Source organism: Macrotis lagotis, chromosome 5, assembly GCF_037893015.1.
Source record: "Macrotis lagotis isolate mMagLag1 chromosome 5, bilby.v1.9.chrom.fasta, whole genome shotgun sequence".
Lineage (NCBI taxonomy): Eukaryota > Metazoa > Chordata > Mammalia > Peramelemorphia > Peramelidae > Macrotis > Macrotis lagotis.
The window spans coordinates 44,874,504-44,890,115 of NC_133662.1; the positions used below are offsets into that span (position 1 = coordinate 44,874,504).

Consider the following 15,612-nt stretch of genomic DNA (forward strand, 5'->3'; position numbering starts at 1 on the left):
TAATCAGACTGTAATGTGCAACCTCAGTATAACTAGAGGAAAGAGTGATATAGTCACATGTCTTCTTTGGGAACAATGAATTTGAGATGAACAGGGAATTAAAGAAAAGAAAGACTAAACAAATAGAGTATAATTAAGAGGTGACTACAATAATCCAGGTGAGAAAACAGAAGACCATATCCTAATATCATTATGGTTTGAGTTGAGAAGAGGATGGATGATTGAGATGTAGAAATAGGATAAACAAGATTGACAATCGATTGAGTATGAAGACCGTAATGAAAATGTAAACAAAAAAGGATGATTCCAAGATTATCCTAGGAGACTAGAAGAATTTTAGAAACTTCTATGGTTTTAGGGCAATTTCTAATTTCTAAAGGAAATGGAGGGGAAAAAATTAAGAAATTCTTCTTTGCAAATGCTGAGCAATCAGTAGGACTTCCAGGCAAAGATGTTCACAGGCAGTTGAGGAAATGGAAACAGATCAAGAAACAGAAAAGGACTAGCTATACCAATTAGATTTTTCTATAACAGATAATAGTTGAATTATGTGACAGTTCAGATTTTTCACAATCATAATCTTTTTCCCTTAATTCCCAATAGAAGTAAATCTAATTAATTCTATTAAAATGGGTAGTTACTTGAGGTCAAAGATTATTTCATTTTTGTTTTTGAACTTCTAACATTTAAAACACTGTCTTGAACATATTAAAGACTTCAAAATGAGGAAATGAATTAACTTACTCCTATAAATTTAATTTTTAGATTATGGCTCATTTTTATCTGTGATTCGTGACTCAAAAATGTTTATTTATTGTTTTTGTGGAAGTATCACCATTGTCTTTGTTCAGGCATTATAACTTTCATTGAAACCTTAAGATTTATTACATTAAATAAATTTTACCTCATATAACTTACTCATTTTTACTTGTAACTGGAATAAGATGAATAAAATGCTGCATCTACTTTCTTTAATAAATTTCCAAAATACACATAATTGAAGACACATACTTTCTAGTAGGAGAAATAAATAACTAAATGAAAGATTGAAAATATCACAAGATGGAAAAATCCTCTTGGACACTCCTCTTCATCCAGATTTTTTTTTCAGTCTTTCCTCCATTATATGGCAGAGAAGAAGGAAGCTATAGTAATCAAATATGTGATTTTATTCATTTGAGGAATTCAGCATAGAAATTGCTTCCACAGACACAAATTAGTCATTCATCTCAAGTTTATATCCTTAGTGAAATAAAAAAGAAATCTAAAGGTAAAGAATCATATCCTTAGTTACCTATTTAATATAAACTAGAGGCAACAGTTGACCACAGGTTGATTTAGTTTATGCCTTCATCCAACTTTGCATCTCTAAGGGCCCTAGTAGATGTCCTTAATGTTCAAGAATATTATAATCTTTTCTCCAGAAATTCTACTTCCTGATGAATTTAAAGAACTCATAGGCATCAAAGTATCTACTTTCTTGTGTAACAAATCCAAAAAAGAGGAAATTAAAAGGCCATGAAAACTATGTATCCAAATCCCTTATGATGCATTAATTTTCAAATGAAGCTCAGACTTAATGTATATGTATATATATATATATAATATATATAATATACATTATATATATATATATATATATATATATATATATATAATCTCCCAAGACAATCGTCTTTTCAGATTTGTAGCACTGATACAATGAGCCATCCCTAGATGATTGTGAAATCTTCTTTCCCCTTATTAGTGTTGACATTATTGGTACATATTCACCTACAAGTAGAATGATGGTTTGACACTTGCACTTTAGGGATAAATGCAAAGTCACCAGTTACTTATACCCTCAGGCAACTTCAGAAGCAACTTGTCAAAGCTCTGTATTGTGACAGTACTGACAATCAATGTAGCTCTTTAGATAAAGATAGGTTATTCTTCAGATGCAGATGCAGTACAAGTGTCAATGAGCTGATCATCAACTATGCATCTATTTTTGTTCTATTTTTATATTAATTCTCCCTCTGAAAAGCTTCTTTTTCTTTGAAATACACAAAAATAACGATGAAGCCACATGGTCCACTATGGACAATTAAGGGGTCAGAATGGTTTTAAAGTAAACACAGATGCTAATTTTCATCTGAGGCAAACATTATTCTGCTATATGGGGTTATTAGGCCATTGAAACAAAAAAAAGTGCAAAAGGAGACCCTGAGTAAATTTGTTATTGATTTGTCAAATAAACACCAGGAAACCCTATATTCATATAGAACTAAAGTTAATTAGCATTTGCCTTTCCATGTATTTCTTTACATTTGCTTAAAGAAACTAGCATTTCTTTAAGAAGAAAAAAAAAACAGAAACAACCCAGAAATTGTTTCTTATGCAAATCATTTTTCTTCATTTATTGGAATTCTTTTGTTGAAGATCTATATGTTCATAATAAAGAATTCCATAGTTTATCTCTAATGAAATGAAATATTTCTTGATTTTATTAAACTATTTAAATTTGGTAACTTGCAGAAGATATTTGCTTGCTTCACCAATGAATGATCAATTCCTGTGGTAAGTTTAGTACTAAGGATGAGTCCTTGAAATGATACAAACAATATTGTAATCACCAGGATATAAATCTAAGTACTGTTCTGCCCCTAGATAGTTCACCAGCAACCATTCTGAAGGAGAGTCCTGCCTGACATTGCAGTCTGAGAAAATGCAAGCTTCTAAGAGGAAAATACAAAAAAAATTCTAGGTCTCAATTTCACCTGTCTTTTACCTACTCCAGAACCAGAGAGTCATTTTTTACTGCCCACAAATACAACAGGCGAAGACAAAGATTAATTGTGCTTCTTACTCTTAATTTTGAATTCCAGACTGCACCTGTGTAACTATCACTCAGCACCTTGTCCTTCATTTATCTTATTGCTATCTGACTATTTCATTAAATCCATTATCCTCATTTTATTCATATAACATTTTCCATTTAAATCCTTAGATCACAATTATTTTTAATCACAATCTTCTGATCTTCCACAAAAACTGCCATCCAACATGCGGATTTTATCGAACCTTTGATAATCCTACAGAAATCCCCTCCAGTTCATATATTCCCATGACATAGCTTGACTCCATATGCCCCACTCCATGAATGGTCACTGGTGAAATCCACATTGCTATGCTAGTGTCATAATCTTGATCTTCAAAATGCTCCATTTTATAAACTCCTATACTTAGAGGCATTCTTTCTATCTGTACTTAACTACACACTTTGATATCCTCTTAGAAAATTCATCTCCAAGTTCAACAACTCCATTGACTTACAACTACTTCACCCACCCAACTGCATGGTCAGAGTTTACTGTCTATTGCCATGAAATTTATCATCATTATAATTTCCTTTCCTTCCTACATTCCCCCTTCTTCCAAAAAAACATTAACTTTTGCCTCATTCATCTCTCTTTACAGTTTTAATCCATTAGTTAACACATTCACCTAAACACTAACTTCTACTCTAAAATGTCCTTCCCCTTGTCTTGCACCATTCCAAATTCCAAAACAAGGTTTACCCCAACTATTCTAGCTCTGTTAAATGTTGCTAGGGAAATCCATAACCATGACAACTGGGTTAACTAGAATTGATGTTAACTGTTCTCAACTGGACCCTCAATAGCGTAGGCAAACTGCCTATTCTCTCTTGATTGAGAATTATACGTCTCACAATAGCTGTTCCAAAGCTTCTTTCTCCAGCTCCCTGAACTATTTGCTACCTCATTTCTTATTAGCTACCTCATTTTATTAGCTGATAGTTTCATCTCTCATTTTACTGAAAAAATAGAAATCTCTGTGATAAATTATAGTTTCTTTCTTACTTCACCCATCAAAATTCACTGCATAGTCTCTTATTTTCTCTAATGTTGCTCAAATCTTTAAAATGAAATAGCATTTCTCCTTTCCAAGACCAATTCCTCTACTATTAGTATTCTCAAGTCAATTCCCTGTTTCACCTAACTGGAACTTATCCTTTTCTCATCCCCTTCTGTTTTTCTTGTCTCCATTGCTTCCATGTTCATTAGCCGTTATCTCTTCCCTGTTCCCTATGGACAAAGATCTTCCTCATTATTATGGACAGTAATTAAATATGAAATTTCCCTTTCTTAAATCTATATCTCTTCTTCCTTTCACAGCAAAACTCCTGGAGCTGTCTTTGGTTGTTGAATCCATTTCATATTTTCCAACTCATATTTTGACCCCTTTGTATAATAGATTCCAATATTATCACTATGCTGAAACTGTACTCTTCAAGTTCTTCAATGTAGCACTAGCCAAAAAGGAACTATCAAAGAGGTAAAAATCTGGTCCTATTGGACTTGGAAGTGAATTCCAAAAAGAAAATAAACATTCAAAGTTACCCTTATTATACAAATATTTTTTATAAGAATCTGTATTTTTGTCTTGATAAATTCACTGCCCTTTTTCCTGTTCTCATTTTTATTTAATTCTCCTTTATTTTTGACATTAGCAAATATATACTCACTTTTTTGAAGAATATAATATCTTCTTTTGACTTCTATTGTGATATAATTGTTTTTTCTCCTATTCAAATGATGTTTCTCTGGCAATATACTTAAATGTACATATAATTCCCACTTAAAAACATGAGTTATTCACAATTTCAAAGTTATCTTTGAATTTACTGTTCCTCCCTCTCTATATCTACTGGGGTTACTAAACTCGGTGTCCACTTTATAGAAGGTGAAGTCCTTGATATTGGTAACTATTTCATTGTTCTCTTTATATGTCTATCTCTTAGAAAATGAACACAGTAAAAACACTCATTAAATGCTTCTTAAAAAAATTTAATTGCATTATACAGCTTTCTTCCTTGAAAGCAATCAGACTTCTACTACTAATTCAGTGTCTAGAGATTCTATAAGATAATGGAAGAGCACCTATTATTAAAATTAAGATGAATTTACTGTAAATTTCTACTCTTGCCTTTGAATTAACATTGATCCAGAAAATAGATTACTCTCAATATGACCTTTATCTCTTCCCACTTCCAATGAAGTTAATATTAATTTCCCCAAACTCCCCATTATTGACCACACTGATTTCACAAAAAAATACTAACTTTGGAATGCATTTTTCAAATATTTTTTCTATTCTACAAACTTCTTAAAAGTTTTGAAATTGTTCTATTGGACATTGGCTGTCCTTGATTTAGCATATTCCACTTCATCTAAAATATAACTCTATTAATCTCAACACCTCTTTCTTATATTCTTTCACTGTTACCCCACTGTTTTCAGTATTAAAACTCCTACATATCAAAGTGAAGTCCTAGTTGCCATATTTTCCAGGTATTTTCTTAGAACATCTAGCAATAATTTCTACCTTACACAGAAGTATATTATCTATTTCCAGACTGCCTAGATTGTAGTTTTCTTGAGGGCAGGGACTGTGACATTTTTCATAAGACACCTTATAACTCACTATCTTTCAGAATTTCATTTGTTCTAAGACCCTGAGCTATGAAATTCAACATTCCAATAAGCTATTGAGCAATGTAGCAGAAAAAAGTTGGATTTATAGTCTGATGATCAAGATTCATAACCTCAATTTTTTATTCTTTCTTGTTACCTTAGGAACTTTCCTTGATCTCATTTTCCCTATGTGAAAAATCAAGTATTTGAATTAGATGATGTTCACCTTCCCCTTCCAATTTTAAAGCTATACTTCTTTGAATCAAGACCTTCAATTATATAACTGTTCCTAATAATTTACACTGAGCATACTCTTCATCTTTATTTTGTCTTCAATCCATTTATCTAAATTTCCAATGTAGAATAACCAACTTGCTATCAGATTCTGAAGAGCTGAAACAAATTCATTCCTCTTGAACCTCTCCATTCTCTATTCTCTAACATAAAAAGCATTATTAACTTTCCTGAGAAGACTTAGGTCAAACAATGCATACTTCCTCAACTTCCCTCAACTCCCCTCAATCCCCTCCACTCCCATCGACTACCTCTCACCATGTCATGCCATTCAATATTTAATTTGCCATTATCCATTGCCTCTCTTTCAAAATCTTTTTTGCTGTTTACATGTCTCTGTTCATTCTATAATCAAAAAAAAATGATTACTCCCAAACTTATCCTGTGCTTTCATAACCTCTTCCTTTGCTTCCCTGCCCTTTGAACGTTTTTTCTTCATTCCCTGTCTTTTTCTTTTAGATTCTGATGCATTTATAGGATAAGGATTTTAATGCTGGAAAAGGACTTAGCATCTACTCCAATTCTGCATTTTAGAGATAAGGAAAATGAATCTTAAGAATACTAAATATCTCGCCCAAGATCATATAGTTAGTAAATATCATAGTCAGGGATAAATTTCAGGGCAAACTTTCCAATGCACCATATAGATTCAAATGTCCCCTCAACAAACCATTCCCTCATGGTCTCTTATTAATAACCTTCCTTCTCATCTTTTACATGAAATTTTCTGTCTTTCTACAATATGCTTTTGTGTGTGTAAAATCTTTTTTTTTTTGCTTTTTTGCAAGGCAATGGGTTTAAGTGACTTACCCAAGTTCACACAACTAGGTAATTATTAAGTGTCTGAGATTAGCTTTGAATTCAGGTGTTTCTGACTCCAGGGTTGGTGTTCTATTCACTGTGTCACCTAGCTGCTTCCTCTAATATACTTTTAATGCCATCCAAGTTGTTTTTATATGTATATGAATAAATGTATATCTTTTTTCCTATGTAGGACCATAAATTCAATGAGGACAGGACTGGTAACTTATTTAAGTCTCACATATCTTCCAAAAGTTAATACAGAATGCTATCATCATTAGGTCTTTATTGTGCTTGCTAGAGTGCAACTTTCAATCTTATTTTCCACATTAAAAAATAACTGAAACTTTTCAAGACAGTCTAATATATGAATCAATGTTTGTCACTTTGAAATATAGCTCCTCCTCTATATTTTTTCTTATCAAAATAATCATTGTCCCTTTATAAATGATGAATATTATCCTTACCTCCAGAGCCCAGGCACTGTCGCTGATTACTTCACTTATATAAGAATCAAAATTATCTCCCACTTTCATATTCAACATTAATTCTATTATAGTATGTCATGAGTGAATTTGTTGTCCCTTTAGAGCTCAACATTTTTACCACTCATTTGGTATGCCAAACTCCCATCTTCAACAAATTTTGATAACCATGTGGTAGCCATTAAATACCACATACTTGATAGAAGCTATTAAAACTAAGACTGAAATAACATATTCTTTTCACCAAGGAATTTACTTCCAATGAAGACATATTGTATATACATGGATAAGGCACCAGGGTGTATCATGAAGGAAGTCAGGGATTCCAAGAGATAAAGGTAAAAAGGAAGTAAATTCTATAAGAGAGAAATCATTTGTATTAAGGTATCATGCTGTTATTTATGTACAAGCATACAAGTATCTGCAATTTTGTTTGTAAAGGACTTCTTTGATTTACAGTCTCAGAGAATTATCTGAGGCTTTAAGAAGATATGAGACTTATCTTTGATTGCACAAATGGTTAGTGTCAGATGTGGAATCTGAAGAGAGATCTGTTTAACTCTAAATCTGATTTTCTAATAACTAAACTTTGGTACACTTCTAATATTGACATCTGTCTATTCCTGATGGAATTCCTCACTGAGAATGCTCCACTTAAACCCTTATGATATTGGTAAAAATTGGGGAAGGCTTCCAGAATTTCAAGTTGACCCCCTATGGTGAACTTTTGAGAATTCATGGATAAGAATTGCATAATATAGACAGGTATGGATGGTTTGCTTTGGCAAGTTATTGCCAAATTGCCAAATAATGACTGTTCTTATTTAGTGGAGTTAAGGCAATAATATACACAATTCATTTCAGCTCCTTTCAACAAACATTGACTGTAATTAAATGTAATGTAATGTAATGTGCTGAATGTGGAGAGTCAAAGATCAAAACAAAATAGACCCTGCTTTGAACAAGCTTTTATTCTATTGAAATATACCCTCAGTCAAAATGGAAAAAAAATCACTTTATCCTTAACTTTGGAGAGTTAGTCTAACAATATCCCTGCACTATCATAAACATACACACATAAGTATGTATATACATACAAACATATGTGTGTATATATATATATATACACACACTCAATATAAAACTTTATATATCCATACACTGAAAATAATTTTTGCATTTAATCAATACTTCATAGGTATTTTGGGGGAAATTGGAAGGCAGGGGGAATATGAACTTCATCATGTATATATATATATTATATATGTATATCTACATATGTATAATGAATTCATTACATTGAGTTAATTGTTGGTATGCTATGATATCTGATAAACATTTAAATAAATAAATCTTATATAAGTATTTTGGCCAATGAAATCTGATATTTTGGTTAAGATTTGTACTTGTAGATTTGATACTACCAATTATAATGGATATATAATAATAAACCAATTGTGATAAATTAAATATTTCTTGAGTGTTTGTTATTAAGAGTTTGTCACATATAACCCTTCCCTAATTTTGATAATAGCAATCTTTGCATTTGATTACAATCCTTTAAATGTTCATTAGGCTCTCATTTATGTCTCTCTAATCTACCTTACACAATATAGATTAATATTCTTATATTCTAATCTGATTATCACACTACTGATAAAACTTTCAATGGTTGCTCCTTGCCTATCAAATAAACTTCTGACTGCAATTCCTGTCATACAAAAAGTCTTGCAATATGATTATAATCTGCCTTTTCACATTTAACTTATATTCAGCAAACTTAACCATTTCCTATGCATCAGGGGTAAGACTTTCTCTTCTTTATATATACCTGTTCACGAAATTTTTTATGTCTAGAGTAATGTGTCTCCACACACATCCTCATCTATTAAAATCACATACATTCTTCAAGATCTATCTCTCTCAGATAATAGCTACCTATTCTATTTTAATATTCTTATAGCAATTTGTACATTTCTTTCTTTTTTTCATCCAGGACTGTTATTCTATAACTATATAGAATTCCAGACAGGGAAACTTAAGAATCTTAACAAGCAAAGTCAGCATTTTGGAGGGGCAACTAGAAAGATTCTTTCTTGATATTGTGCTATCCTCTCAAAATTATCTTCTAAAGCAATGGATAAGCAACTCACATACAACAACAACAAATATTTTAGATAAATAAGTATACTGTAAGTCATCATTTCTCTAATGAAAGTCAATAATGAAATATTAAAATTTTCAAAATAAGCTATATAAAAATTACTGCTAGATACTGATTAAATTTATGAAATGCTTTGATCCCTCCAAGAGTTTCCTGAGAGTTTTCTCTGGTGTCAGAATCCACAAGTAATACAAGGAAAAATATTCATACCAATTTTAACTCCATGGACTAGCTTAAATCTAATAACTAAGAATTGTTATTACTTGACAATAGCTTGGCAACATAAAATTATAAATCATATGAAACAATGAAGAGAAAATGCCAGTTAGTTTCCATTACAGACTTTAAGCAACCATTTCCCCCATCACTTAGGATCTGGATCTAGAAAAAAAATATTTTTGAGAAACAAATCTTTTGTATCATTTTTATTGCTATCCCTGTTACATGTCGGCAATCAAGGCACTGAAGTAAACACTGAAACTTTGTTTCTCATTTAAAATCTTTGTCAGTGTTTTCTTTTCCTACTTTTACTAGCCTCTTTGTCACATTCATGAATTAAGACTCTTAATTGAATTGGAGATTGAAATGATCCCCAGAAAGTTTGACAGAAACTGTTGTGTAGGATAATTTGAGGTATATAGTGTGAAGTTTATATTAACATTCCCTATAGATTTAAAAAATAGCTCACCTTGGTCCTTTTTAATAATCATCTCTATTTGTCCCTAGGCAAATTCAGAGTTTACCATAATAATATTCATTCATTTTACATAACTTATATATATATGTATATATGTTTATATATGCATACAAACATGTGTATAACATATATTGACCAAAGTTGAGAAAAGCAGAAGAAACCATATATGCCACCCATTTCCTCTACAATAAGAATTTGAATTGGAGCTCACTCTTTTGTTTCTTTCTTTTGGTATTTTTCTCCCAATGCTCACCCCCCCCCCTCCCCACTCCCTTAGAGAAGCAGTGGATGCCTCCCCCTGCTGGAAGAAGGTTAAATTACCTGGCAAAACAGGATATATATCCTCAATAGACAAAAGATTCCTAATAAAGTTCACTAAGTATTTTGATTATCTTACCAGGAAGAGTAGAACTGTCATTTAGTTTTAATGTGCATGTCTTACAAATTGAAAAACTAAAATTGTATTTTTTATTTGAATTGATTATTAAAGATAAAGCTCTAAGATTTTCCAAAGAGAACTCTTAGAGGATCAGATAACACTCTATAAAAATTAAAGAAAATAATAACAATAAATGAAAATAATGGACAACTAAATCAATTCTACTTTCAACTGGACATAAATTAAGGGATATGTTTGTGAGTTTCTCATCACTTAATTTGTTTACTGTCTTAAAAAAGCTAAATTTCTCTAATGATACTTTCTTATATTCTTGAGTACACTTTTTTTCTTATTTGTTCCTGACTTTTTTTAATAGGAGAGATAAAAATGAGAAAAATAACTGTCTTTTCAACTTTTATTTATTCAGTCTTTCATTCAATATCCAGGATTGTGGAAACCATGAATACAGTCTACCCTCTCTCTCAAATTCTTCTCACAGATTAATTTCTTCAAACAAAATACTTGTTCATACAAACTGTTGCAAAGATTTCTTCAGTCATTTTCTTATATTGTCAAAGTGTAAAAAAATGGAAATTTTTTTTTTACTTTTTAAAATACAAGCATTAATCAAACTTTCACCTATATATTTATAATATAAAAAGAAATGCATTGGAAAACCTGGCTTAATTCTGTAAGAAATAGTAGAACATATAGGAAACTATACATACAAACAAAACCAGTGCATTTTCCTAAATTTTCATAAATAATAACTTTTCACTTATTTTAATGTACACTAGTCCACAGCAGTCCAAGCTACGTAACGGTGTTCTGGCTAATTTGACAATGAGGAAATTAATCATTGATTAACATCTTCCCCCCCAAAAATTGTAATTGTTTAAATATATATTGATCCTCCCAGTCCAAGTTGCTTTATTTTTCTTTTAAGTTTTGTCTGAAAATAATTATCTGAACCTAAATCTCTCCATTTCTTTAGGCTTAACAATTCACAAGAACCTCCCTTAAGGAACACTCCTCATCCATCCCTCGGAATGTACTGACTTTCACATTATAGGTTAACAAAAGAAAACGCATACTTTGTAAAACAGCTGTACAATTGGCGAAAGTGAGTCTGGGTACATCTTTGCCCAGCGCGTAATCATCACCCTTGAAATAGATTTGCCAGCATCCCAGCTTATGCTTCCCGACATGTAAATACGGGTGGTCTCATCTGGCTTACTTAGTAACATGACTTAGATCGGGTATGGTAAAGACTGTCTGATTGGCTTAAAGGGCATCAGATCGCTTCCAAAATGCTGCGGAAACGCTGGTCTGTGGCGACGAGTTTCGTTAAAGATCAGGGGTGGAATCCTCCCGGGAACATAAATGATTTCCCAACTGCTCATCCATCTAGCTCCCCTCACTCCCCAAGTGCCTTGATTTCTGCAGACCGCCTTCCACTTTCGGTTCTTTTCACTGACAATCCTTGAACCCTTATTAGAATTCTCCTTACCCATTATCCTGACAGGTCACAGTCTCGGTAGCTTTTCTCTCTTGGGTTGAGCCCCAATTTGAAATGAAAACGCAGAAGGCAGAAGAGGAGGGCGGGGAAACATCTGCATGCTCCCAAGCCCCGACTCTTCTCTGCCTAGCACGCTAGGTAAGTCCGGGTGACCAGGAGGGGATAGGTCTCCTTCCCCAACTTCACTTGCCTAACACACACACACACCAGCAGGCACGAGCCGGCCAGCCGGTCTATGCCTGCCCATCACGCGCCAGACCGGAGTCTTACCTACCTTCGGCCAGGAGGCGCGTTGCGTGCACGAAGGATGGATCCAAGCTATCTTTCTCTGCCATGAGCTCAGGGAGATATTTCTCCTGTTCCATAGCGGGCACTCCGGCGCGGCGGTCAGCGCGCAAAAGCTAGAAAGGCGCTGCTCGAATGGCAGTGGCGCCTGACGCCTCTCCCCTCCTCCTTCACCCCTTCCTCCTCCTCGCCGTCCTCCCGCTCCACCGCCTCCTCCTCCTCCTCCTCCTCCTCCACCACCGCCGCCGCCGCTAATACCACCGCCGCCGCCGCCTGGCCTCTGGCGCGGAGCTGGCCCGGGGGCTCTCACTGGCCCATGCAGCTGTCAGGCTGGCTGTGCACTACCTTCTCCCGCCGCCGCCGTTGCCCCGCGCAGGCACAGACCCCTCCAGCTCTCCCCTCGTTCTCTTTCAGAGCTCAGTCTAATAACAGCGGCCTTAACTAGAGAGGCGGGAGGATGGGGGCCCCCCACCCCACCTCTTCGGACTGTTCATTGGCCACTGAGCTCGGGGAGGCGGAGAACCCAAAGAAGGTTCTGGTGCCGCGATTGGACTGATAGCTGGGTCTGACCGCCTGACGGGCAGACCAGAGCGGCTGCTGGCGGGGGAGGGAGTCCAGCAGTGCAGAGCAAAAGCAGCCTTCTAGAGACCAAGACCTGCCCTGCCTAGTGAGCCTGGAGATTTCTGTTAGGAGATCTCTGGGTACTTTCTACCTGGACCGGTGGTGACAGAGAGAAGGATTTCACTCCAATCCGTATTAAGATGCAAGGACCCGAATCTGGAAAGAGAAAAAACAAAGATTTAGTGATGAAAAGTAGATAAGGTCTGGATGGAGAAGGCACTATCGCTATAGAAAGTCTTTCAAAGGATGATTCGACTTCCTCTAAGAGCACTGTTCTATAGTAAATGCTTTCCGAATTTGTAAAATAATTAAAACACATCCACCCCACTCCCCAATATACACACAGACACACACAAACACACATACCGATAAGAGCTATGCCTTGAAAAACGCATTATTTATATATCATAGAAACTTCACTGAAGAAAAAAAACCGCCTGTGCCTTAAGGATATTAATGTATCACAGTCCTCTAGGATATAACAAATAGAATAGGGTTTAGTTTCCTTTATTTTCTTTTTTTCCTTTCCTGCCAAATTTCATTTATCTGGAAACTAAATTCAAGGACGTGGCTAAACAGTTCAGGAAGGAATTCAAGTAAGACATAGAAAGAGGTAGTTCTTATGTTTGCCTTTCCCTTCTTCTAAGGGTCCATAGCATTTGGACATAGACCAATGTTATTCCAATTACTATCATGCTAACTCCAGAGTTAAAAGGCTTTAAAATTCACATATCATCTCTATAGCTGGAATAGTGACTCACAAGGTTCCAAGAGATCCAATTACTCAATAACCCAAACAATATTGTGAACCCTCATGCAAAATTATTCTGTCCATTTAAATTATTATTAAATAACCTATTTCATTGATGTGACTTTCCACTCAAAAATGTTCTCTTACACTTTCATTTCTTCCTTCCTTCTCTCGTTTACTTCCTCCCTTCCTTCCATCCTTCCCAAAAGTCACATGTCCTTCCTGAATCCATATCCTTGCTTGTAAAATGGGGAAATAATAAAAATTGCTTCTCAGGACAATTGTGAAGATCTATTGAGATAGTTAAATAAAATTTAAAATGCTAGATAAATGTTGGTTATTATTTCACTTTTATGCTATCTTGTTAATAATTATATATGTGTGTGTGTTTAAGAACTTAATTCATTTTTTTAAAATGACTATTATTTGTAATATTTTATTTCTTTTAGATTTCATATCTCTTTTTTTTGCCATGTACAATAACAAATAAGAGCTTACCTAAATATCTATTCTCTCTATATCAATTAAAACATTTTATTTTATAATATTCAAACTGCTAGAATATCTTCTAATTTATGCTATTTCCATCCTCATATTTGCTGCATTTTTTACAGAAGAAACAGAAGTAGAAGGAATTAAAATTATTATTTATTTAATTGGGTAACTGGGTAAATTTGTGAGTCTTATGGATTAACAGATTTGAATCTGTAAATTAAGCCTCAGAGAGCTTCAAGGATAGACATCAAGCCAAACATCTAAAAAATGACAAGCAGAGGATTCAAATCTAGAACTCATTACTCCTTCCTCCAGTGCTCTTCCATGAAACCAGATCCTCTGACTCTCAGCTCTCTATACCATATCCTCACTCCTCCTTCATTTCTAAATGCATTTTCTTTAATCTGTGGTTATCTCCTTGCATCTTTTACTTTCTTCTATATACTATTGCCATTTAAAAGTGAATACACGGAAATACTTTCTTCATAGACTAAGCATACAAGAGCAACTTGAATAGACTTTAGTCCTAAGACTGTTTTCTGTCCATGGTCCTGACCTTGCTGCAAATTACAAATCGAGCAATTTCTATTTGAAAGACTATTGCTGGCAATTCTTGCAGTAGATAAAGAAAGGAAGGTGAAAAACAGAATAGGGAATTATAAATTTGAATTATAAATTGACTATTCTTATTGTAGAATGAATGCTTTCACATTTTACTGCATGATCTACCAAGAGAATAATGACTCATATTTATCAGATAAGTATGTACAAACCCAATTTCATGAATGAAAATGATGCAGATATTTTTATTCTAATATTAGATCTTACAATTATACTGTACATTCACAATCTTCTTTTCATGACTAAGTGTACATTTAAGAAGATACAAAAAGGTAGTTGTCTAGGTATTGGCATAATATAATACTTTAAGAATCATGATTTCAATAGTGTGTCTTCCCTTGAATAATGCAGATTGCAATCTTTATGTTCATTAGTAGATATTCTTTAGGAATTTCTGTGGTCAAAAGCATCACATTTCTACTAACCATCTGCTAATGAATTTCCATGAATTTAATTACACTGATCCTCCAATCCATACAAAAACACAATTTGTGTCTAACATTTCATTAAATTGAAATATGAAACCCAAAGTCATACCCATGTCATTTTCACATGTCAGCATAGTATCACCTATTTTTTTTATTGTTAAAAGGCCTTATATATCTTATATATCAAACCATGCTGTCCCCCTTTTCCCATTAAATAAATCCCAGTGGCTTGGTTGTTCACTCTAGGACTGAATTAAAAACTCCTCTGTTAAGCTTTTAAATCCTTTTTCTATAATTCATATTCCTCCTATATTTCTATTATTTTTATGAATTGCTCTCCTCCAAGCATTCTTTCATGGAATTCCATAGGCCTCTTTGCTTGCCTTCAAACTTTTAACTCTCAAAACCCCTAAGCTTGGAATTCTACTCCCTTCTGATCTCTACTTCCTGGCTTTCCTACTGTACTTCAAGTCTTAAATCAAACCCTAACTCCTTCATAAAGATTTTTCTAGTTTTTCTTAATCCCAATGTTCTCCATCTATGATCATTTCTAGCTTATTTTTATATAAAACTCATTTGTATGTAGTTGTTTTTA

At 33.8% G+C, this 15,612-nt stretch overlaps 1 protein-coding gene across 1 annotated transcript in view; it reads right to left on the reverse strand.

Moving 5' to 3' along the window:
- Positions 1-12,248, reverse strand: part of KHDRBS2 (KH RNA binding domain containing, signal transduction associated 2) — a 943,011-nt gene extending 930,763 nt beyond the window's left edge. Inside the window, exon 1 of the mRNA XM_074237285.1 lies at positions 12,091-12,248. Within this exon, the coding sequence (XP_074093386.1) occupies positions 12,091-12,181 (91 nt within the window). The 5' untranslated portion in view covers positions 12,182-12,248. The remainder of the gene's footprint in view (positions 1-12,090) is intronic.
- Positions 12,249-15,612: the final 3,364 nt, after the last annotated feature.